Here is a 26,315-nt window from a genome sequence, read left to right on the forward strand (position 1 = left end):
AGCATGAAAGATCCTAAAACAATGGAGCTTGGAGGGTTAAATTTGCGTAAAGATTTTTTTTACGTTTAATTCTTCACCGAGAAATATAAAAAAAACAAGGACTAATGAGTCATATTATAATTCTTATCGGTTATAGGATATGATTAAATTGAATAATGGTCAGTTGCCGCAACTAAATTTTTTTCTTTTCCAATAGACTAAAACAGTATAATTTTTAGAGACCAAACTTATTCCAGTTGGCTAAAAAGGAGAGAACTAACTTAATGTTGAAAATCCTCTTTTACGTTTTAAAAGAAGTGTAAATGAACCAGGGATTGTTATTCTTGTAAGCTGTCAAATTTTTAGTTGGTAAACGTTGAAGAAACGCTCTTTTAGTTGTAGCCAATAATATGAAGTGGCGAATATATTTTTCGGATTGATAAAACTTTTCTTGGGGAAATCAATTATTGTCATAACTATTTATAAATGGAGATTCGGAGGTAATGATTAAATTAATACAATTAATTCTAAGAGAATAAACGAATTAATTTAAAACGAATTGCATGTGAACAGGAATTTTTTTCCCGACTCCCATCTTTATTTGTGTGGAATAACTCTCGGGGAAGACCGATTTCCTATGTTATCGATTTGTCGAAATTTAGTGATCCTCTAATTTTAGTAGATAGCGATCCAACCGCCATTTTTACGAAAAATGTACAAAAATCGTGTTTCCCCTTTGATAATCATTTACCATAATCGCTATCAACCCAGAAGTCCTAGCTTGCCAGAATACATGGTGTTTATAAAGTCCCGGACCCATTTTGATGTTTAATAACTCATAAAATAATAAAGATAGATTAAAATTAATAACATAAATGGTTAGATAGACTCAAAAAATTTCATGACCCTTGTCAATGAACTTCCACGTGTGCCCCCTTCGTCGCACGGAGAATATCAAGTCGATAGTCAATTTCACGCCAGGTAGCGGCAAGCATGTCGGCATCCACAGAGGCTATTGCGGTTGTAATTCTGGCTTTTAAGTCATCAATGTTCGACACGATCCTCCTGTAAACATTGTCCTTTATAAATCCCCAAAGAAAAAAATCCAGCGGCGTTATATCAGGTGACCGAGTCATTGTGCCTTTCTTTTTTGCAGAAAAGACGGTCTCATCAGTCGTATACTTAGACATGTTGGAAAACTGCGTATTTCTACAACTAGAAGAGATTCAGCAACATGTCTTTTTGCAACAAGATGGTGCACCACCTCATTGGGGTATCATCGTTCGTAGTTATTTGAATGACCATTTTCCAGGAAGATGGATTGGGCGAGAAGGTCCAACTCCTTGGCCACCCAGATCACCTGATATAACGCCGCTGGACTTTTTTCTTTGGGGATTTATAAAGGACAATGTTTACAGGAGGATATTGTCGAACATTGATGACTTAAAAGCCAGAATTACAACAGCAATAGCCTCTGTGGATGCCGACATGCTTGCCGCTACCTGGCGTGAAATTGACTATCGACTTGATATTCTCCGTGCGACGAAGGGGGCACACGTGGAAGTTCATTGACAAGGGTCATGAAACTTTTTGAGTCTATATCACCATTTATGTAATTAATTTTAATCTATCCTTATTATTTTATGAGTTATTAAACATCAAAATGGGTCCGGGACTTTATAAACACCCTGTATTTTATTTTATTACCGTCATTGAACAGTCGACCCAATTTTGGTATTACGACTGCAAATGTTCCACCCTGTTGCCTTGTAATTTGAACCCAATCCAGCAGACAAATGAACTTCTGGATTAAGTTCTGGGAGAAATTTCCCTTCGTGGAGCCTGTTTTGATGGAACTAACCTGCATTTGCGTAACATGGAGAGGAAAACCTCCCACGATTAGCCTGACGGCAAGGGAACTCTAACCCATAATCCGTCTACCAATGAGGATATTTTACGTCACCACTGTGGTCGGTGCGAGCCGAGTGCCATAGCAGGGATCCGAAACCGGTTCACCTCATTGGAAAGCGAACGCTCTATATTTAACGCAGTAGCCAAATAACAATTTTAAGTAAACTTAATGTGTTGAATTTTGCCTCCATTTAAAAACTTCTCGGCACAGCTATTAGGCCTGCCAACTTTCCACGTTTTTGGGGGAAATATCTTCCAGTGGTAGCTAATTTTATCTTTTAGTTCATATGATTCTTTGTTTTGTAAATTTGATTTAAAGTTATTTTCTTCACCACTACATGTAAATTTTTCAAAAGTTCATATAAGAGCTAGTTTGCTGTATACCCTCGTGGTGACGCTTTTAAAATGTCACTAAAATTTCCAATCATTCTGAAAGTTTTAGTTTTTACCAGTCGACTTCTCGATAAAATATTTTGCAAAAAGCGTAGTTGTTGCTTTGCTATATTCTCTCGTGGTGACGCTTTTAAAATGTCACTAAAATTTCCAAGCGTTCTGAAAGTTTTAGTTTTTACTTGTCGACTTCTCGATAAAATATTTTGCAAAAATCGTTGTTGTTGGCATTCTTTACAGGATTTATATATAAGTGTAAGTTGTTTTTATGTAGTCGTGGACAAAATTAAATTTATTAAATCCATAATAAAATATTGAATCAAATTTATTACCACTCTTAACTATTCAAATAAAATATTCTCATAAATTAAAACAAATATATAATAAATTATCCTTACTTAGAAAAGTGTGCTAAATCAAAAATTTTTCTACAGAACTTAAATAGTTTATTTTAATAAAGTTTTCGTTGAAATAAACATGTTTACTTTAAATGACGCTGAATTGTGTGAATGAACGTATTAACTGAATTGGCGTCACAAAATGCGTAACTTGAATATGTAAAAAGACGTATCTGTTTCATTGTTTTGTAATTCGTATTGCGTCAATTAGAAAAGAATGGTTCAGTGTTTCCAATGTGTAACGTCAAGAATTTTTTGCTTCTTTATTTTTATGACGCAGATTTAATCACTAATGCGTTTTGTGATTAATGTTACGTAATTTTATATTTTAATAAAGGCGTCTTTTATTTTACTTGAAATTTAGTTTGTGAAACTTATTTACCATTATGTTGTTCTTATACTTGTTAGGTTGAAAACTGCTGTCACATTTATCATATAAGACATTTGTTTTGGTGTTTAGAAATGATATCGAATTCTAACTTTTTTGCTCCTTAGTTAACTGCGTACTGTTTTTGTAACCGCCATAGGTGAAACGTAGTGTTTAGAATAGAGTACATTGTAAATATGCTTAAAAATATACATCACGTTTAAAGGATTGCTATTGAGAGGAAAAGTGTGTGATAGGTGAAAATGTATCACATTTAATTTAAAAACAAAAAACAGATAACTTTTTTTTTCTTTTGCATTTTTCATGAAACTCACTTTATCCCTTAGCCTATTTTATCAAGCATAGTTTTCATACTTTTTTATCATTATTTTATAATAATTTAGGCCAAAATAAGTGAAAAATATATTTTGCATCTTAATAATTTATGGTTATGAAATACTTGAAACATCGGTGTCTTTTTCTGCGAGGTAAAATCTTCCAAACACGTCTCCCTTCCAAATAATAATTCACTCATTTGCAGTTATTTAGATTTCAGTGAAAAAAAATTCATCTTTGAAATTTATTTAATTTACAAAATCAATTATTGATTAATTTTTGAATAAAATGAGTAAATAATCTTGGAATAAAATTTTTTTTCGAATTAATTATTTTGGATGGATTTTATATTTTAGTACAAATATAATTCCGAAAAATTTACTTACTATTTTTTTTGGCACGATTAGACTGTTTTTATAATTAAAAAATACCAAAATATATAATTAGAGCTTCAGAAAAAATGTATTTAAAAGACACCGGTGTCCCATTTGCGTTAAAAGGCTAACTAGTCTTCGTACGGTAGTTAAAAAAATTTTAAAACGAAAAGGTATTGTACATATTTCTCTTTTTTAAAAAATGCATGGGCTGCGATGAAAATAGATTAGATATGTAGCATCAACATAATCATAAGCATAATAATATGTAACATATCAGACACGTTACAAGAAAAGCAGCTTCAAAAAAATAATTGCAAAATATTTTTTCATGTAACTAAAATTATAGAAAAATATATTAAATAGAATATTTTCAATAAAATTTTGGTAAAAAAAGGGTCAATTTACAAAGATAAAAGAGATAGATAAAAAAACTAGCTGAAAATTGTATCATAATTAAATGTGATATATAAAAATGGGCACATGGTTAAAAAGAGTTGAATATGTTACTGCAAATGAAATGCAGTCGGAGATTCAATGAAACTAAACAGATAATATTAAATTATGATATTAAATCCTCTCATGAAAAAGTAATTGAGTTATAAAAATAAAAAAAATCATTCAAAAATGATTTTTTTTTTAATTTTTCAGTCACATTTTTTTCCGAAACATCCTTTGCTGAAAGAAACACCGCAACATCCACACCCATTGGAATACCATCCTATCAAACACTTATAAATTCACCATGGCCATCTGTAAGTCCTCTTCATGGTCTACCCCCCGAAGAAGAACCCAACGACTACGAAGTGTGGTCTGCCATCGTTTCATCCATGCAACGCTGGGAACAAATGAAGAAGAACAAGAAAGCGCACAAATCACATGTCCACAAAAGGTCCGAAGAAGTCGTTTGTTATCGAGGTTTTGGCTGTTTCCGAGATGAAGGTATTATTTGCAAATCTATAATTATTCCTATAACTATATAATATTCTTTTTGATTAATTTATCTAGAAGCAGATGCTTATACCCATGACTCAGGGGATAGAGCGCTCTCCTCATAATTAGGGGATCCAGGTTCGAATTCCAGCGATGAAGTTCTGCTTCACGACAACAACAGTGCTCACTTATAATATTTCTAGGGATAGACGGATCATGGATTAGAATTCCCTTCCCTTCGGGTTAACCGCGGACTTCTTTCGCGGTTTTCCACTTTAGGAGATGTGGACACGTGTATTCCACGAAGGTTAGTTTGACCCTTGTTTGATCCAAGAATCCCCTTTTATACAGGATTGGGTATAAATTACATGGTCACGGGGTTGAACAGCCGACCCAGAAATGGATTGGCTACTCAACGCCGTACATAAAATGAAATGTACCTATGGACAGTGTATTATTCATCTATAAGAACATTATCTACTAACACTGCAGATGTACTTGAATATGTTTGTACATACCATTTACCTACGTAAGTTATTACCAATTCCTGACACCTTTATTACTCTATTTAAATTGCATTTCTAACGAACAACTTCTTATTCAAATAAATGAAGGCCTTATATGAACAGCGGACACTTGCTCATTTTGAGATTTAAAAAAAAGCATTCCTGCAACAGCCAGGGGGTCATGAAGGATAAGGCTTCACAATTTTGTGACCAACGGCATGATTGTGGTTATGTGGTCAGCACTGCTCACAGGCCGCATTTAATTCCCAGAAAAGCTGTTACCCATCGATTTAAAATTGAGTAGGGATCTAATCCTAGTTCACAATGACAGTTCAGTGCCTTAACCACAACTGGTACCCATAGATCTGACGCTGGGTGGGCTTCAAGCAGCCACTTGGGATCATTTTGAGATACTAAGCGTATAAATCTATTGATCGCTGAAAACTCTATCGTTGCCCCATCTTAAAGTACCTCCCCTGTCGTCCAAAAACAAGTTAGACGTATACCAGTTTTAAAATATAATAGAAAGAACTTGTATGAACTTGAAATCTAATTTTTTCAACAAGTGGTGTTGGCACACTATTCATATAAGACTTTCTAATCATGAAGGTATTTTTAAGTTCTCACGAAATCGCTCTTGAATAGATCTTCCTAAAATAATGTTTTGTGGACATGTTGTCACGGCGTTTATGAATAAAAAAGAAGCGTCTTAGTCTTGAACTAACTGGAAGACTTTCTAAGAAATGAGGAAATGGACTCCCATAATTTTTGTACCTATAACAGCATGTTCTAAAACAGTGGTTACCAACTGGCGGCCCGTGAAGACTTTTTTTGTGTCCCGCGATCTAAAATATATTAGTTGCTATTTTTTTGCGAACAATTTTCGTAAAAAATCTATATGGGTATTAAATACTCACAAGTTTTATAACTTAAAATTTTATATCTGTTGCACATTAATTGTTTAATACAGAGGTCGCCAAAGTGGTCTATATAGACCCCCAGGGGTTTATTTAACAAAAGCGGGGGTTGATCTGAGACAGGGGGGCGAATGGGGGTCGATCCGAATCGGAAGGGTCGATTGTGGTTCGGAAAAAAAAACAGTTCTCAATACGCAAATCACACATACCTAATTAAGTATGTAAAATTTGTGATTTTTTTTTATAATTGACTCAATATTAGTTTCTTTATAAAACATGAATTAATAAACGTATATTTATTGGGGTGAAACAAGTATTTACGTACCACCGCGCAGTGGCACGAACTCAGCGCAGTTTATAAGTCATATGCATATGTGCGCTTGTCCAAATGTCACGTGTGACGAGCATTGACGTCACAAATGCAAATATCATACGCAGTTTCACGCATCTTTGCAAACTGTGTTGAATATTTGCAGTGTCATTATTAAAACTTTTATAGTTTTGAATAATTAGTTATTGTTTCGATAAAACCATTCGTTTAGTTTAGATATCAATTTTAATTATCAATGCACAAAAAAGAAGGTAAGCATTAATAATATGGATTAGTACAGCCCGCGAAAAAACTATAGCACACTTTGTATTTTTTTACGAGAATTACAAAATTGGCCAGTTTTGACGAAAATTAAAATTGACCAATTTTGAACCCAATATAGCGAACCTTGCAAAAAAACACCAGGCACACCCATCTCATTGTTCAAGAAGCAGTAAATCTTTAGTTACTTTACTTATTATATCTACTTATACATAATTACTTATTATTTAATAATAGGGTATTTAAATTTCAATATTAATATATTTTTCATAAAACTATTGTTACACAATGTACTTTTACTTTAATAAATGTTTAAAATCATAAAATAAATGTACAAACACAGTATCTAATAGAGTTTTATTTTAATGAACAAAAAATTACTTTTGTGGGGGTCGATGGAGATTTCGAAAAATTATATAGGGGTCGATGATCAAAAAAGTTTGGCGACCCCTGGTTTAATACATATGTGGACATTAAAGTTATTGTAGCCAGAATTTTTTAATATGTAATTAAATATTTTAAAAAATTTACTTCTTATTTTAATTTGTAATTCAATACTTTTGTCTTGTACAACTTGATAAAAATCTGGCAGTAATATTTAATGTCCCTTCCAACATAAGAGTCATGTATAAAGTTGCGGCCCGCCATTTACTGGTGTTTTTAATTGAGGTCCTGGGCCTCATGTAAGTTGGAAACCACTGTTCTAGAATATAGCAAGGATACTATTTGAAGTAATAGATGTAAGTCAGGTTATTATTCTTTATTGGCTATTAAAAATGCTTCTCCAGAAAGGCCTACTTGTAGAAATTTTAATGGCCAGTTTTAAAAAAAAATAAACTGTTTTTTTAGCTGTTAAAGATTTTTTTCACTTTAAACAATAACATTTTATTAGAAATGAAAACAAGAGAAAAGATATTTGAATATTTTTATACAAATTGGCCTAACTGAGATGCATTTTTTTAATGTAAATATTATTAATTAAATGTAAATATGTAAATATAGTTCATGGTATTCATGGTAAATAGGTGGTATTCAAAGCAGTTAGCTGTATTTCTCAATTCTGTTGCTGCATTCTATTGCTGTATTCTATTCTATTGCTATATTTCTGTCTTATTATAGGTTTTGATGTTTTATTCAGTTGCAACATAGTAATCTTGTTGATATTTTTTTGTTCTTTTTTTCATTATTTGTCTTTATAACAATTGTATTATATGAACAATACGAATTGATTAGCATAGAAAGCATGAATCAAACACTAGGATTTGTGATAGAATGCTAAACAAGTCAGATAAATTACTTAGAAATATGAATTAGTGCGAAATATGAAAATGAAACTCGCATAACATTATCGCTTATTCTTAGACAGTGTTGTCGAATGAGTGATTATTTTCAAAGCATGCAGTAATTTGAGAAATCAAATAGAAAGTTTTTTTAAATTTTGTTATTAGAAATGGATTTATTCCATTTTTAAAATAATAGCGATAAGATTTTTAACAAAAACACATTTGAGTCTTCACATCTTAACCACAAAACGTAACGTGTTCTATAGAGTGAATGATTATAAATATAAAAAGAGGATATCAATAGATTACTAAAATTTCTATTAACAAATTTTTTTCTTCTAAAAATGGACTTATTCTAATTTTAGATATATCGTAAATGTTTAAATAATTGTTCTTCGTTTTCGATATTTTTCAAAAATATAGTTTATATTTTTAACCTATTACCCCTTGACTAAAAGACTTGACAGTTTTTTTCCTTCCTAACATCTAAAAATTGGTAGCACAATAATTTCATTTCTAGTTAATGTCCTTGTGATTAATAATTATTTCCAGTCATTATTATAATCATTATAATTATAATAATCATTATAATATTATAATAATAAATTTTATTATAATAATTTCAATAATTATTATAACTATTATAATTACAGTTATTACTAACTCTTAGCTAGAATGTTTGTAACCTATTACCACTTGACTAGAAAACCTGACAGTTTTTTTCTTCCTAAAAACTGGTAGCGCAATAATTTCCTTTTTAGTTAATGTCCTTGTAATTAGTGATTATTTCTAGTCATTATTATAGTTATAATAATCATTATAATTATAATAATCATTATAATTATGATAATTATTATAATTGCAGTTATTACTAAGTCTTAGCTGGAACGTTCGGTGGTAATGGGTTGATTTGAAATTGTTTTGAGGATAAAATCTGGGATTATATTTTTGTTTCTTTTTAGGAGCTTTTGATTATTTGGATACTTTGCCTGCGTCACCAGAATCCATCGGTACTAAATTCATTCTCTATACCAATAAAAGCCGCATGAATGGTGAACTCTTGTGGTACGATAATAGCTCATCATTGTATTATTCTCATTTTAATGGAAGCAACCCGGTGAAGATAATCATCCACGGATTCGGAAGCAGTGGAAGAAGAATGTGGGTTCTTCAAATGGCAGAGGCTCTTCTAGCAATGGTGAGTATTTTTCTCAAGTACACATGGTTCACCAGTCGGCAAATTCGCCGACTCTCTTAGAATACTTATGTTTGTTATAACGTATATAGTCGTATTTTATTAATTTATCCAACATTAGCTCATCTGGAATTTCAATTACTTAGAATTTCTTCACTTATCTCATTGATCTAGTATTACTAATCACTTCAAACCATTTATCATTATCACATTTTGTGTTACCAATTATTCTAATTTTTCAGTACTATTAATCATTTATAATTATTTTATCTTGCATTATTACTCTCTCCAAACATCCAATGTTACTAAATTCTCCAACTATTCTGCCTACAAATTACCCCAATCATGTAACACTGGCTCATGTAGCCCACTTCTTCACTAACCTTATCTTGCTAATAACAGCAAAGAATACGCTTACAGGCTGGAACATGAGGCAGGGTGAAACACAAACAAGCAATAACAGCTACGAGGGATTTTAAGAATAAAATTTTGGGGACAAATAAATTACCGGGTGAAACTCAACTTCGCGAAGCGTAATTTTGGGGTAAAACTAACCCATATTTCATGTTGATAGAGGAGCGTACTGCGGAAGACCCCTACGCCCAGCCTGATGTCAATGAGACTATCTATTTAGCACTAGAGATCATGATGCGTGCAAGTTCAAGTATTGTATCAATTTCAAAATTTACGGCAGGTTCCAAAGTTTAAATTTTTGGAACTCGTACTCTGTCCCAGGATTATTAGGACAAACTTTAAAGAAAGGTAGGGAACATAACACAAGGATTAAGAAATGCATAGTGACCCATGGATGGAAACGTCATGGAAAAGTAGTATGACAAGTACAAGGAACAAAGAGACACAAAACTGAGATCACCTGACACTTGGATGTTGCTGGATACTGGCAGCAGCACGGACGTCTCTTGCAACCAGATACATTATGGAATTCATAGGTGTTGCGTACGCACCACTTTTCATTGCACACGAAAGAAGAAAATGCATGCTGCTTAAATCAAGTGAGTGTGATGGTAGGGAATCGGTTTGCCACGCTTACTCCATCGGTGACTAAACACTTAATTCGAATGCTCACGAACACATTTTCTATTATGGGGAGGTACTCATATTGTTAAAATCACGTATGGCGTCTGACAAGTTGTGGAACAGGGTCAAGTAAGCTTGGTAGTATTTCTTGAAAAAAGATGAGATAATTTGCAGATGTTAGAAGTGATGGCAACAAGTAAGGCCCGACTAAGAAGCCACCGACCACACCAGCACCAAAATTTAATGTTAGGGGGCATGTGGTCTCACGCAAGCCCATAAATGCAGTGGTTGAACATATCATCTAGCGATAGGTACCCATCTTCCGTAAATAAAACGTAGGATGGGAAATTCGCGCCTTATCGATAATGGTAGAGATACCAATGTGTAAAGCGCACCTGCGCGGGATGATTTCTGGGGACCATTGATGGTACTCTTTGAGGATGGTATGGGTGTACGCTTTCAAGCTGCAAAACACGGTGGACACTACTCCGAGAACCTCCTACGAGAGCAGCGACGACTCGTACGCTGGCACTCGGATTCCTTCGAACGGTATTCAACATATTTTGTTCCATGCTGGGAGCACGAGTCACTCGTGGCCGCCTTCACTATGGGTATTACCTTATAATGATCCATATTCTCACAAATTTTGATTTCAAATAAACATCCGGTGGTCTGGTGCATCTCTCTGTGGGTACCTTTCGCGATACAATCTTTCTGCTGCTGGTAAATTTCCCTCAGTCGATTCGTACATCTCGTGCATATCTGCTAGTTCGGTGTTCAGAAAACGTTGCATATGCTTTTTCGGGTGATGATAGCTCAAATGATTGCAGCAATCCAAGTTTGTTTTCACCAAAACTATCGTGAACAACACCTCCTAGCGGCGAGCAAAAAGATTTATGTCCATGGGTTGCTATGCAAATCTGGATCCTTGTAACGATCTCCCTTTAAAATTTGTTCCAATAATCATGAAACACCCTGTATAATAGCTTTAACTAGGGAGATGTCTAGACGCTAGCTAGTAAGAAAGCGACCAAATATTCTGAAGTTGCTGCAGATTGAATGGGATACCGACATTTGCGACACCAAATACCACAAGAACACAGAAGGAAACTATTTAGCAGAAACTGATGAAACATTGACTTTTGTGTTTTAATTTTGTGTTTTTTTTTTAACAAAAATATATATGAGCTCTGTGATCACTCTGTGAAAATTGAATAGAGCTATCAAGGCGTGGCAGTTGGCAATTAAACCAACCGTCACTCGAGTTTAAGTAACTATATACTCCTCTCCCGCCTGAGCAATTCAAGAATTTGTGGATAATAGTGACAAGCTACACTTTTTTCAGAACTATCAAAAGACCGAGATTAAAATGTTTCTTAGTATCATTTCCAAATAGTTTTACATTCTTCTGGAATTTCCACTGGATAACAGAAAACTATAAATAGATATTTTATTGCCCCATGAAAATCATGGTGCTTTTCACCGAAAAAACCTTTTGAAAACGATCACTTGAACAATTTAAAAATAAATCTTGCCATTAAATTGCTCCGAGTTTTCAGTTAACATGGTAGAGTGATTTCAAAGTCTACTAGTGTACATGGTAAAATTTTAGTTCTGGAAAATCTGAAACTAATGATTTCTTTTAGGAAGACGTGAACGTCATTGTGGTAGATTGGGAAAAAGGTTCGTCTTTGCCTAATTATGTCCAAGCTGCTGCAAATACTCAGCTTGTGGGGAAACAGCTAGCAGCTCTGATTCGTATGATTAATTATGAAAGAGGACTCTCAAATCAAGACTATCACCTCATTGGATTTTCTCTTGGAGCTCATGTGGCTGGTTTTACTGGAATGGAATGCAGAAATATTAGTCGTATCACAGGTGAGTATAAGGCTCAAAGATGTTTAAGAACATACTCAAGCACAAGACAAAACAATGTGCACACTTCTATGCTAACTCAATGCAAACTATCTTTCTCTTATCTCAAAATTTTAATTGCTAAAACTGTTGGCACAATTTAAAAGATCATGCTTGAAGATTTTAGAAATGGTGCTCTTTTTACCCATGCCAATTTTGTCAACAGTTTTGCCACGTAAAGTCTTGTAACACATTTTCTGCTAATCGAATGATTTTTTTCATAGAGTTAATATACAAGTGTTCCTATTATTTTGTCCTGTACCTGTAGTTATTGGGCTTGTTTGAGTTTTATATCTTAAATACCTATTTTTTAATAACAAATTGCCTTTTTGGCTTAGCAGTACTAAAAATTATTGAATTTTATACATCTGCAAATGTTTACAACAATATCGAAATTTATACATCTGTAATGTTTACAACAATATTGAAATTTGTAGATCTGTAAATGTCCATAACAATATCGAAGTTTATACATCTGTAAATGTCTACAACAATATCGAAATTTATACATCTGTATATGTCCTTTCGGCTAAGTAAACACATGTTGAGAAACTGACATTTTTACAACAAAAAACAAAGAACACCCCAGAATAATCGTGAGAAATAATTATTGTATTTTGTAAATCTGTAAATTAGTTTAAGTAATTTATGAATTTTTTTCTTTCTTCATGCAGTTTCTGTTTTTATTCTTATCTATATTGATATCTTCCAGAATAAAGTTTAAAAATGTATATATATATTTTTTTTGGATTTTAAAATTTTTAAATTTTTTCCAGGATTAGATCCAGCTTCTCCTCTTTTCGAAGGGTATGATCCGAAAATCAAACTAGATCCTAGTGATGCAACTTTTGTTGATGTCATTCATTCGAATGGGAATAGCATCATGAAGGGTGGTCTCGGAATGTTCGAACCTTCTGGGCATGCTGACTTCTATCCCAATGGAGGAAGGGTTCAGATTGGTTGCAACAACGTCTTTATCGGGGCTGTAACTGACATTATTTGTAAGTACGATAATGTGAAACATATTTTAAGGAGCTTAGTAGATGAAGGTTCTTTTGAAAAAATTGAAAACGAGATCTTATTTTAGATATATTTGATTTCAGGGACGCCAAATGTTACTCAAAAGATTTCATAAAATGGTAGTAAATGTTCTAAAAACTGAAGCATTCGGAACTTCAGTTGAATTTTGGCAACAGTTTAAAAGGTTCACAGCAAATTAACTGGAATAAAGAGGCATTTTATATAAAATTTTGTGTTATTTAAATAAAGTGATGAATAAAGGTTGTTTGAGTCCGTTTGCCTATTAGTTCTCTTCGCCCAGTTGTCAAATTGTTACCGGATACATCATGTGTGAACTTAAGAGCTGTCAGTTGAGAACATGACATCAGTAGTCCATTTTCTAAACTCATTAAAATCATATTATCAAGGGAAAGGAGGTCATCAATTGTAACCCATGGTTTCCCTATGTCAAAGGATTATTTTTCCTATAAGAAACTTTAACAATTTTCTAATAAAATTAAATCTTTTTTATACATAAATAATATTATTGTTGTGACTCACTTTATTTCACATTATGTAAACTGTTTACTTAAAAAGAACTGTAAATTGCATAGTTTATGGTTTTCAAAATGGTGCGTATGCTGTTCAATAGATATACTGAAATGTGGCGAGTTGAGACTTTTTCTACTAAATTTTACCTAGTTTCGTTGATGGGATGATATTTTGTTAAAAATTAATTCAACAGATTCATATCTCTAACTACGCTGGAGCATATTTGATCAAATTTGTAGGTCTATAATCAAATTTGTATGTCTATAATTTTGGCTTTCGAATAACGTAACGCGTTAATAAATGAGCTTCTTAAGAAATATATTCCTTTATTAAATCTCATTAAAATTACTCAAATCAGAACATACCCCGGCAGGAAACACTATTCGAATCCAACAATATCTACATTCATCGTCTTCCTGCATTTTTATAAATTGATTTGTTATTTTGAAAGGTTCCTTAAAAAGAAAGAAAAAGTTGCTTCTCACAAGGGAGACTAGGGAAGTGTGACTCGCCAATTTTGAAATAAACTAGTGGGATGTATGCCTTATGAGGAATAATTTTAGGGGGCAACATTCGTTTCGGCCCATAGAAGGCTCTATGAGATATAAAAAATAATTCAATATATAGAAAAATCGGTATTTTATTACTTCAATGCAGACTATTAGTTATTGCAATTATCTCATACTCCAATTAATTTGCAATTAATTGGTTAATTGATTAATTTCCTAATTAATTAATTTGCAATTACATATTCCAAATTAATTTAGAAAATTAAAAAAAAAAAGTTTCATGCCAATTTTTTTTTAAAATTAACCTAACAGGTTTTTCTGAAAAACTACAGATATATAAAATTTTCGAAATCAATTTTGACAATAAATATGCATTATATAGTACGTGAAAGTACCACAAAATTAATTGAAGTATGAGATAATTACAATAACTAATAGTCTGCATTGAAGTAATAAAATACCGATTTTTCCTTACGTTGAATTATTTTTTATCTCTCATTGCACCCTCTATGGGCCGAAACGAATGTTGCCCCCTAAAATTATTCCTCATAAGGCATACATCCCACTAGTTTATTTCAAAATCGGCGAGTCACACTTCCCTAGTCTCCCTTGCAAGCTAAAAATTTAATTTGTTAGAAAAAACTAATTCACTTATTTTTAATTATACTTATTATTATTTTTTAACTTTATTTAATAAAATTGTACCTTTTATAGATGGAAAATGGCAAAGTTTGTGCAATCATCGTAGGGCTTTTCGTTTCTTCATTGATTCTATTGTACCCAGCTGCAAATTCCCTGCTTTTCCATGTGACAGCTACGAAAACTTCCTTGCTGGAAAATGTTTTAAATGTGGAACACAAGGATGTGTAAACATGGGCTATTACGCAGACAGGTATCAACACGCTCGGGGAAAATACTATTTAGTCACCAGAGACACTGAACCATTTTGCGGTGAGTTTTTATCTTTGATTTTTCTTTAAACTAAATTTTGATTTCATTTAAATTTAAGAATGGTATTTTTTTGTGAATAAAATTTAGTTAGATCATTTATTCTACTATTTCGTTTCAATTTAAATGTTGATTATGTAATATAGCAACACCAATTTACACTGATTTGTACAAATGCATAATTCCCATGAAATGAGTTCTAACTCTCACTTATATACTGGTTTTTGATTTGAAATACGAAATTTAATATTTACCAAATTAAATCAGTGTAATTTACACAATACTTCTAATTTAAACCAGCGCTTTAACACAAAAATAGAGTTGTAAATATTAAAAAATTAAACTGTGTCCGACTATGTTGAATGGGCTTCAAACCAATATCTATTCACACGTGTTATCCCTTTAGTGCACGGTGCGGGAGCTTTTGTCTGCTCAGTTTCCGACCTAGGCCGGTTCTATCTCCTTCCACGACCTGGTATCTCCAGACTCCTGCGGTTCTACCAAATCGACATCGTGCTTAATGCGACGCCAGAAGAACATAACCGGCGAGTGGGGACAACGCCTCCTACAACTGAAAGCCTCCACACGGTTACTTATATGTATTCCGATCAGACCACTATGAAGGCAAACTGCATTACGAAAGAGACATTTAGTAGATAGTCTAGTAAAAATAAGAAAGTGTTTGCGAATATATGTCTATAAATTTATTTAATTTATGAACAGTATTGGTTTGTCTTATTTACTGTCAACCACTACAGATTCAATCCTCAAATATATATGACAAATTTCTCTCAATTACTTTTAAAATAGATTTTGAGTCCGTGCGCAGAACTGGTTTATCTTATACTTATATTTTATTTTATTTTATTACCGTCGTTGAACAGCCGTCCCAATTTTAGGTTTACAACTACCAATGTTCAACTCCGTAGCCTTATAATTCTGAACCCAATCCAGAAGACAAGAGAACACCTGGAGCAAATATTGAGAAAAATTTGCCTCCGTGGAGAACTTTTTGATGAAACTAACTCGCATTTGTGCTATATGGAGAGGAAACCACGAAAACCACCCATGACCTGAAGGCAAGAGGACTCTAACCCATGATCCGTCTACCACTGAGGATATTTTACGTCTACACTGTGGTCGATGCTAGTCGAGTGTGGAATTCGAATCTACCATTCATCGCTGGGATTTGAACCTTGTTCACTTCATTAATTTCCAAGTGCTCTATCCCCTAAGCCACCACTGTTTCTCTTATGCTTATAAAATATTTATTAGATGCTTATTTTTACTGCCTGGTACCAACACTTCAGTTTTTCTTGTAATCTTCACCGCACTGATTTATAAAAGATATTGGTAGGTGTCCCAAATTCATTAAAGAATCTCGTTGCCTACTACTTATTATTAGCTTTCACTTAAATAAAAATGTTCCATTGTTTATAGGCAATGAGGTTCATAGATGCTAACATTCACTCTTTTCGAGAATGGATTTTCCAAGTGGTAGTAAAACAATTACCGAATAACTATCTTCCTCAAAAATATATTTATATTTTAATCAGGTGGAAATTCTCTATCGTAAGGAATAATATCCTTTTATATATTTGTTGTAATTATTCATATCTAGTGGTGGTCAAACTGATTTAAAATTATTATTATAATTCAAAAAGTTTAGTGAAATAGCATGAATATCGGTAGCACTTTAAATATGAAAATAAAATCTTCCGGGAAAACCGGAAGAGTTGGCAGCTATGGAGGTTCTTTAAAGAATTTAGGACATCTACCTATATCTATTCTAAAGCAATGCTGCGAAGTTTTCGGAAAGAACGGAAAAAAATGCACGTGCACTGATAATGTTTTAATAATAACGTACATCTAGCAATACTTTATAAATATTAGATATCATTGAAATAGCTCCAGTTTTTACAAGCTGATTGCATTATTCGGAAAGATCAACTGAACAACTTAAGTTTTTTAAGCTTCTGAAATGCTCGCTTTGTCGACCGAGACCGGTGGCGTGGTCTTGTAATCCAGCTACTTGGAGGTCCAGGCTGTTGGACGGCTTGAGGTTGGGAGTTCTGTCCTCCTCTCGCCTATGTTGATCAGGCGTCCTTTTTAAGCACGAGCACGATGTCGATATGGTGGAACCGGAGGAGTCCGGAGTTACCAGGTCGTCTAAGGCGGAGCGAACAGGCCCAGGTCGGAAACGGAGCAGGCAAAAGCTCCCGCACCGTGCAGTAATGGGATAGCACTTGTGAATAGAGAATGGTTGGCAGCCCGTCCAATATAGTCGGACTCAGCCTTTTTTTATTTTGAATAGTGTCAAATAAGAAATATATTTTTCATTTGTTTTCCAAGAATATTATATAAATATCAGATATCATTGAAAGAATTCCAGTTTTTATTAGCGGATAGCATTAATTGTGCAAGATCTCCTGATCGACTTAAGTTTTTGAAGCTTCTGAAATGGTCGTTCTGTCGACCGGGACCGGTGGCGTGGTCTTGTAATCCAGCTGCTTGGAGGTCTAGGCTGTTGGATGGCTTGAGGTTGGGAGTTCTGTCCTCCGCTCGCCTATGTTGATCAGGCGTCCTCTTTAAGCACGATGTCGATATGGTGGAACCGGAGGAGTCCTGAGATACCAGGTCGTCTAAGGCGGAGCGAACAGGCCCAGGTCGGAAACGGAGCAGGCAAAAGCTCCCGCACCGTGCAGTAATGGGATAGCGCTTGTGAATAGAGAATGGTTGGCAGCCCGTCCAATATAGTCGGACTCAGCCTTTTTTTATTCTGAATAGTGTCAAATAAGAAATATATTTTTCATTTGTTTTCCAAGAATATTATATAAATATCAGATATCATTGAAAGAATTCCAGTTTTTATTAGCGGATAGCATTAATTGTGCAAGATCTCCTGATCGACTTAAGTTTTTGAAGCTTCTGAAATGGTCGTTCTGTCGACCGGGACCGGTGGCGTGGTCTTGTAATCCAGCTGCTTGGAGGTCTAGGCTGTTGGATGGCTTGAGGTTGGGAGTTCTGTCCTCTGCTGGCCTATGTTGATCAGGCGTCCTCTTTAAGCACGATGTCGATATGGTGGAACCGGAGGAGTCCGGAGCTGCCAGGTCGTCTAAGGCGGAGTGAACCGGCCCAGGTCGGAAACGGAGCAGGCAAAAGCTTCCGCACCGTGCAGTAATGGGATAGCGCTTGTGAATAGATAGTTGTTGGCTGCCCAACCTACATAGCCGGACACAGTCTTTTTTAATTTATATATTTTATTAGTTTCTTGAGTGATTATTTATTGTATTTTAAAAACACTGGTTTATTAAAGTTTTATATTAGGTTGAGTTGGTACAATCATATAAAATAAATTTTAAAATTGAAACAAAAATGGTTGAACTGAAATAAAGATTTAACTACGTACTCGCAAAAAAAGCATTATACCTACATTTTAAAGAGTAAGCAAGATATTTATTTTCAAGAAATTGAATTGAAATTTTTTTTTCATTCAATTTTTCAACTATAAGAAATATTTTGAATAGTATCAAATAAGGAATATATTTTTCATTTGTTTCCCAAAAGTAAAACATCATTTTTTTGAAATATTTATTTATTAATTTTAGCAAATCAGTACAGAATATCTATATCAAGTACTAGAGGACAAGGAACAACATGGGGTAAATTGGAATTGTCATTTTTGGGAGATGATAATAGTAATGAAACTTTTGTCCTTACCAGGTAAATTTAGTTGTTTTTTGTACATTTGAAAATGATGCTTCTTACATGAAGATAAAATAATGAAATTGTTATTTTTTTTAAAAACTGAAATTGATGACGTAATAATGTAGTAACAACTATATAGATAGACTTCGTATTCAAGTTGACTATAAATCAGGGGGAAAACAAATATTAATAATTACACTGTTATAAATTTTAAGGAAAGTTGAACCATGATAAGGTGCTTATTTCCTGCACAACCAATATGGTGCTTAAATCAACCAATTTAGCGTATTTCCTATACTTGATTGCACCATGCTATGGTTCAACTTAAGTGGAAACTTGAAAGTGGAAAGTGTAGTTAGAAGCGATAGATGGCGCCACTAAAATTCTTGTCTATATTCTTTTTCACAATATGATAAACTACTCTATTGAATTTTATACTTATTAATTGTGAATTGATAAGTAAGATATTGAAACTAAATGTTATTGATAAAACTGAAAGATAAATAGTAAGAAATCTTCAATTGATCAAAAACAAATAACTAATTAATTTTGCACTTGCTAACATGTACAAGTTATTTTGAATTTATTGCGTATTTATTTGTTGATAAAGAGGAAAGAATTTTTACAATAATTTAGTAATTTCCTTTACATTTTATGAAATCTGACATAAATTTTTCTAATATATTCTTTTGCTTTTACTAAAAAAAATGAAGAATGTTTTTGTTCTCTTTCAAGTAATTTTTCATTTATTTATTTATTTGATACATATGCTTACCTTAACCTTTAAAAATTATTATAAATTTTATCGGTGGAAATCTTTTTTATTAAAATATTAGTGGCGCCATCTATTGCTGTGTAAAGTAGTACGCGCAGTTAAGTTTGATCACATTTTAGGGCGTTACTAAATATTTTATCTTGCCTATTCCTGTCTAACTTAATAAACAAATATTAAACGAACCCCTTACAAAAATGTTTATTTTAAAAAACAAACTCTTCCTAAATTTTTCATTTTTAAAAATGAAACCTCCACAAAATTCTTTTTTTTAGAAATTGGAACCGATGACGGCTTTAATTCATAATTTTAAATTCTCTCAAAAATTCTCCTTGAAAGACGTGGTATTAACTTTTTTTTTATCACTAATGCATGCTTTTATTTTCACATATTCACAAAAATAGGATCTTGGCAGAAAAAAAGACAGTTATGTGGTAATAATAGATTCATAAATAAAATTATGAATATATTTTTTACAAAAAAAAAGAAAAAAAAACTTTTATTTAATAGCCTGGGTCAACAAGTAATATATAAATCTCGTTTTTAAAATTACGTTCATTAAGAAAAACAAATAAAATAAATTTTTTCCCCCCATGATTGCCAAATCATTATTTCTTTCGATATAAACTGTTCTTTTTTATGCTAGATTTCACACGAGCTTCTTTTCGCTTTTTAAGAAGAGAGTATATCTGTTTATTTTAAATAAATAATCCCAAGAAACTGAAACTGTAATGTATACCTGACTCAAAGCTTCGTTTGCCTTAAAAATCCAGCTGCATAATTTTTGAAGCAAATGAAATTTTTAAACAAATGATGCATATCTGTTTTTAGTTCTTTTTCTGCTGTAGTGCCGTTATCTTGAAAAAATCTAACAACTTTTTGTATACTTTTTTTTAAAATTTCTCTCTGGATAAATAATCGTTCTCCATAATACTCTAATTTTTTTCTTATTTCTTTAAAATGCTTTTTAATTTATAGTTTTCATCAAATAAATTCTAAATCTGACTTAAATGGTGATTTACAAGATTATGTACCAGATTTGGAGTATGGAATTCTTTAATGGTGAATTGTATTTAATGGCAGATTATTTTTTTAAAATTATTTATTTTTTCCCATCAGTTCTTTATCTTCTAAAATCCAATTTATATCATTTTTAAACAGAATGAAGTTTTTAATCAAGTGATACATATCTGTTTTTAATTCTTTTTCTGTTGCAATGCCGTTATCTTGGAAAAATGCTTTTTGTATAATATTTTTAAAATGTCTCTCTGGATTAACAATTGTTCTGTATAATACTTTGATTTTTTTCTTACTTTTTTAAAATTACTTGCTAATTTACTGTTTTCATCAAATAAATTCCAAATTTGCCTTATATACTAATTTACAAAATTATGTACAAGATTTTAAAATATAAAATGTTTTCGTGGTAAATTGCACTTAATGGCAGATTTTTTCTATTTTTTTAAAAATTATATATTTTCTCCATCTCCTGATTAAAGTTGCAGTGCTGCCATCTGTATTGCAATAAATGTTTATTTTTCCATCGTAACAATGCTGATTTTATATCACAAAAAGAATGTGTATGCTTTTTCTTCTTCTTTTTTTTCTGTTGTAGTGTCTTAGAAAAAATATAACAACTTTTTCATTTAAAGTTTTCCTATTTTTCTTTGGAATAAAAATTGTTCTCTTTAATTCTTTTCGTTTTTTCTCGTTTAATTCTTTGTAAACCTTTTGACACAAGATGGGGCAGGTGTCTAATGGGGACTAATTATAGTTAGCAAATCTCCCTCGAAGTGAGATTGAGTCCAAAAATGTGAAGATCCGATCATTATATCAAAAGTTATTTAGAGTGGTTCCGTTTTCTTTTGGTGCACTGTACTTGATTTAATTTTAAAAGAAACATCTAGATACGCTCGAATAATTATTTAATTACTTTAATTTCGGGAACAACGGCCTGAATAGAATCGGTCTTTTTTCTGTTATTTTCAGGTGCTCTTTTTCCCGCCTATCACCTTTCGATTTCATCACCCATAGCCCTTCAAATAGTTTTTAATACAATGTACCATAATTTTCCAGTGAGAGTCAAGAAATCAGTGACAAACAAGACATACAAGGTCTAATTGTTGCAGATCCAAGTGTTCGAAATGTCACTGCTCTGATCATCAAGTACACGAAATACAGAGGATGGATATATACTGGATTGGATCGTTGGGATATAGACAAAATTCTCATACATAACAGCAACGGAAATACGTAAGAATTTTTATTTTATGGGGCTTCAAAAAATATTCATAATTAATAGTGTTAATTATTCACCGAAGAGCCATTACATTATGACCACCCTGTTAATAACATGTAGGACCACCTTTAGCCCTCAAAACTGCTAGCACCCGCAGTGGCAATGATTCCACAAGGTGCTGATAGGTAGTCTGAGGTATCTGGTACCCAGCGCTCACCAACTGGTCCTGCAATACCCTCACATTGCGAGGAGGTAGCGTGGCAGCACGAATTTGGTTTTCCAAGTAGGACCACAAATGCTTTATTGGATTAAGGTCATGTGAATTTGGGGGCCAAGACATGACTTGAAAGTCACTGGAATGTTCCTCGAACCAATCCATGACGATTATCCTGTTGGTAAACACCATCCCCCACTGGAAAAACTGTTGCCATGAACCTTTTCTGCAACTATGTTTAAGTAGCTTACAGACGTCAGGGATTGTTCTATGAGGATTATGGGTCCTAATGTGCCCCATGAAAACATTGTTCCTGGGCGAGAAACCATGAAAACCTGGGTGAGCCCATTGTTATAGATGGAGGGTGGTCATAATGTAATGGCTCTTCGGTGTATTTCTCTACGCACGCTCGGTTCACGGAGTACTGGAGAATCGTGAGTTTATTGCAAACAGCAAGGTTTTAAAGCAACAATCATGCAGTGCTATTGCTTACTGCCTCCTTGTGAGAGTAGCTCCAAGAAAATGCATATTCAAGAAATGAATTTTAATCATATCAGTGGGTGATAATTTCAATACAGTTATTAGCATAAATAAACTGCCGGAGATAAGATTCACTGAAGTTCCAGTTAGACAGCTATTGGCGGTTTATTTTTGCTTTTGTTTCGAGGTGATATTTTCGATTCGAATACGTTATTTTGCTTTTATCGAAACAAATGAGTAAATGAATGAATTAACTTAAATTTTGGACATCATTCAAAAGATATTACACATTTATATAAGTAAATAATTTGCAAATAATTTGAAAAATAAATAATTAATTATTATAAAATAAATAATTTGTACTGATCCGTGGTATTGAGAAAAACTCCCGTAGGTTGCCTTACCCTGAAATGTGATTAAAAAAAATGGTGGTAAGATTATTTCATTTCTAGCTGGTTTTCGGGAAGTGTAAAATACGTGTGATAACCATGACTGATTAATCGGTATTAAATATATACGGAATTGTTTCCTATCTCGAAAAATAATTGTTTTTTTCTCGTAACAAGCTAAAAATGAAATGTTTTGCTACCAATTTTAAAGTACTGATACTGATAAGTATTCAGTACTCTCCGTATCAATTTAGTATTACGTATTTTCTTAATGATATATTTCATTAATTTAAAATTGGTCTAAATTTATATAGATATTTTCAGTGTGAGTTCAGTATTCATTAGTCTCTAATGATGTATACTAAATTACGCACAGTGGCACGATAGTCCATAAAGGGCCAAAAAAGCCTACTGTGCACATCTTGAACTTAGGCTCTGGGGTGCAGGAGCAGAGTTTCCGGTCGGGTGATCAGCCGAGTTCGGAACCCCCAGTGTCTAGTCTCCAAGCATGCTTGGTACTAATTTAATAATTACTTGGTACTAATACTCACGAATGAGTGGTGTGACCGTCTATTCTTGCTGCTCTTGTCTAAGACGAACTTTCACCCTTGCGGTGCTCTCTTGTCTAATAAAAGGAGCACCTTCTTGACTTAATTCGGAAAAAGGCCAACTTGGCTTGTCTAAGAGTTATTAGAAACAGCAACCTTTTGCTTCAATAGTTCAGTTTATAGTATTCTCAGTATTAGTTCGGTATGCAATATTTTCTTTTGATATCCCTTAGATATAAAATAAGTCTAAATTTATGCATGTATTTTCAGTATGAGTTTTTGTGGTCATGCAATTCCAATCCTGAACAATGAACCAAAATTTCTTCCTCTTTTGCGTGGTGATTGCCAAGCAGAACCAACCAGCCAAAGATTGGCGCGACTCATATGGCAAGTTGTTGGCGAACCGGTGGCAGGTAGAGACCCACGACCACCAAAACTTCTATGGAAAATCATGGTAGACGACAACGCCAAATATCATTGGCCTAATTCGTGACAGTGGAACATTTGGTAAAGAAAAAAATCCAGAAATTACAGCTAATATTTTACAAACCTAAGACCTGAGTATGCGTGATCATGGACATTTGTGATTTACCTTATTAATAATACCAGCTTTGTTATTTAATTCTCATTATTCTTTTATTTAGATGTATCTAAAGCTTGCCATTTTTTTTTTTGTATTTATCATTCTGCTAACACATGTTTTTTTTTTCATTTGAAATAAGAGAATTTCAGTACAAATGTTCGTAATAAGTGGTATTCATAGCATTTCATGTCAAGTTTTGTTGTATAATCTGGTGGAAAAAACTAGTACACTTTTTACAAGCTTATAGCTTTTATCATTCTCAAAATCTTTTTGCCTTTACTTACGCGCGTGCGGTGTCTTTCATTGTTGTTCTGGTGGGTTAAACATAAATGTTAAAAATTTGGGTACAGGTGATAAATTTCGAAACTGAAATGTGCGAAAAAGTGGAATGACTTCTTTTATCTAACGTTATTTTCACTAGTTATTCAATGGCAGAATAGTTGGTGTGGCGCTAGAATCAGTCCAAAACTGGCTTTACTTCTGCTGTTGCTTTAAACTGGAGAACTTTTTATGCTTTAAAACTGAAATTGTTTTAAGTTACTCATTGCTTTGTTATTTATAAAAATGCAAGATCTGCGGATATTGGTGATAATTTTCAAAACTGAAATGTTCATCAGAATGACTCCAAATCCATTAAGAAATTGTAAGGACTTTATTTATCTGACAACATTCTAATGAACTGTTCAATGGTTAAATTGCTGGTCTGGCGCTAGAATTGTTCCAAAAGTTCACTGAAAGAAGTTATTATAATTGGGTATCTTCAGGTGACGTCAGGAGTTTGTGTCGAACCTGATAGGCTGATGCATCAGGGCTTAAATGATTCAGCAGCCAATCAGTTTCAACACCCACGATTGACGTCACTTGCAAGCGCCAAATTAAAATTGATTTTGTGTGGTGATAAACCAAACCTGATAGTTGTAACGTAAATACGCCATCTTGTTTTTACACAACCAATTGGCTTGAGCTGCAGGTACCCAATTGTATGAAAACAACTATGACTTAAAAGACCTGCGTGAATCGTCGTGACTTACTCTCAGAAGTATCTTTAATAACTGCAATTAAAAAATAAATAAGTTAATGAATAAAAAAGTAACGAAATAAGTTAAGCAAAATAAATAATAAAAAATATTAAATAATCTAGAACTATTAAATTTTATCAATAAAATCTCAATGTCAAAATGTGGAAATATTTTTCTTTTTCAGTAAATGACTGCTGTATTCAGCAGTTAATGTGTCACATTTCATAGATATTCATTCGTTATTATAGAGATTTTGCTTAGCGTTACGTTTCCCCGTAATTCAAATGCTAACGCTATTTGAGCTTCACTGCGCATGAGTGAAAATTTTCCGACAAATCACAGTGTTTCTAAGGGGTATAAATAAAGTTAGCATTTATATTAACGTAAGACAAACGCTATGCAAAATCTCTTGATTATTATGTTAGGAGCTGGCTTCTTTCTCTAGTCCTTATTCATATACATGACATTTTATAAATGTAAATTGGACTTCGGAAGATTTCTATTTAAAAACATAAATTATGTTTCATGAAATGTTATGCCTTTGTTTTAAATTAATGTATGGTTTCTAAGAGAGCTTGAATAAGTTTTTAAGAAATAGTGTTCTTCATGTGTTATGATACAGCTTTTTTTTTATAACAAAAGTTTCTTTGTTTTATTCATGTTCATACACGTTTACTGATTATTTTGTTAAATTATTTAATGCAAATGTTTGATTTTTTTTGAGGATAAGTCAGCAACAGTCACTGCAATGTACATTATTTCAAATTTTAATAATGGGATACTTAAAATCATGAATTAATTGCACAACTGTAATTCCTATATCATACTTGACTCTGTTTACATCACACTGACATGTGCATCATATTATTTGTTTTATTTATGAATTGTATATATTTTAATTATCTGTATTAATTAGATCTCTGCCTTGTGCAATTGTAGAATCATTTATTAATGCTTATGAAAAAAAAATGTATGATGAATTACATTTATTTATCGTTAATAATCAATGAAGAGCAGATTGGATAAACTGTAAGTCACATTTTTGGAAAAAAAAAATTGAGATTTATCGGGAAAAGCTGTTACTTTAGACACATTTAATAACGCTTTTTAACACATTTTTTGTTGTATTTATACAAATACTTGATCTCAAATAAATCGGGTGAGGGATTTTAAATCAGAAATTAGTTTTGCTCCTAAAGATGTAGATTTGTTTTACAGATTT

The 26,315-nt window shown here is 32.8% G+C and overlaps 1 protein-coding gene and 3 non-coding genes across 4 annotated transcripts in view; all 4 read left to right on the top strand.

Moving 5' to 3' along the window:
* The window catches only part of LOC107450122 (pancreatic triacylglycerol lipase), a 78,900-nt gene extending 52,663 nt beyond the window's left edge, over window positions 1-26,237 (top strand). The window contains exons 2-9 of the mRNA XM_087163609.1: window positions 4,407-4,697; window positions 8,949-9,184; window positions 11,866-12,097; window positions 12,910-13,134; window positions 14,908-15,144; window positions 18,750-18,864; window positions 21,698-21,874; window positions 23,762-26,237. Coding sequence (XP_087019735.1) covers window positions 4,407-4,697; window positions 8,949-9,184; window positions 11,866-12,097; window positions 12,910-13,134; window positions 14,908-15,144; window positions 18,750-18,864; window positions 21,698-21,874; window positions 23,762-23,984 — 1,736 coding nt within the window. The 3' untranslated portion in view covers window positions 23,985-26,237. The remainder of the gene's footprint in view (window positions 1-4,406; window positions 4,698-8,948; window positions 9,185-11,865; window positions 12,098-12,909; window positions 13,135-14,907; window positions 15,145-18,749; window positions 18,865-21,697; window positions 21,875-23,761) is intronic.
* LOC147808904 (signal recognition particle RNA) lies at window positions 17,138-17,441 on the top strand. Its single transcript, XR_015434446.1, has one exon.
* LOC147808905 (signal recognition particle RNA) lies at window positions 17,617-17,914 on the top strand. The gene has a single exon (XR_015434445.1).
* LOC147808906 (signal recognition particle RNA) lies at window positions 18,090-18,387 on the top strand. The gene has a single exon (XR_015434444.1).
* Window positions 26,238-26,315: the final 78 nt, after the last annotated feature.

This window comes from Parasteatoda tepidariorum, chromosome 5, assembly GCF_982258835.1.
Source record: "Parasteatoda tepidariorum strain Cologne lab strain chromosome 5, Ptep-v5.0, whole genome shotgun sequence".
Taxonomy (NCBI): Eukaryota; Metazoa; Arthropoda; class Arachnida; order Araneae; family Theridiidae; genus Parasteatoda; species Parasteatoda tepidariorum.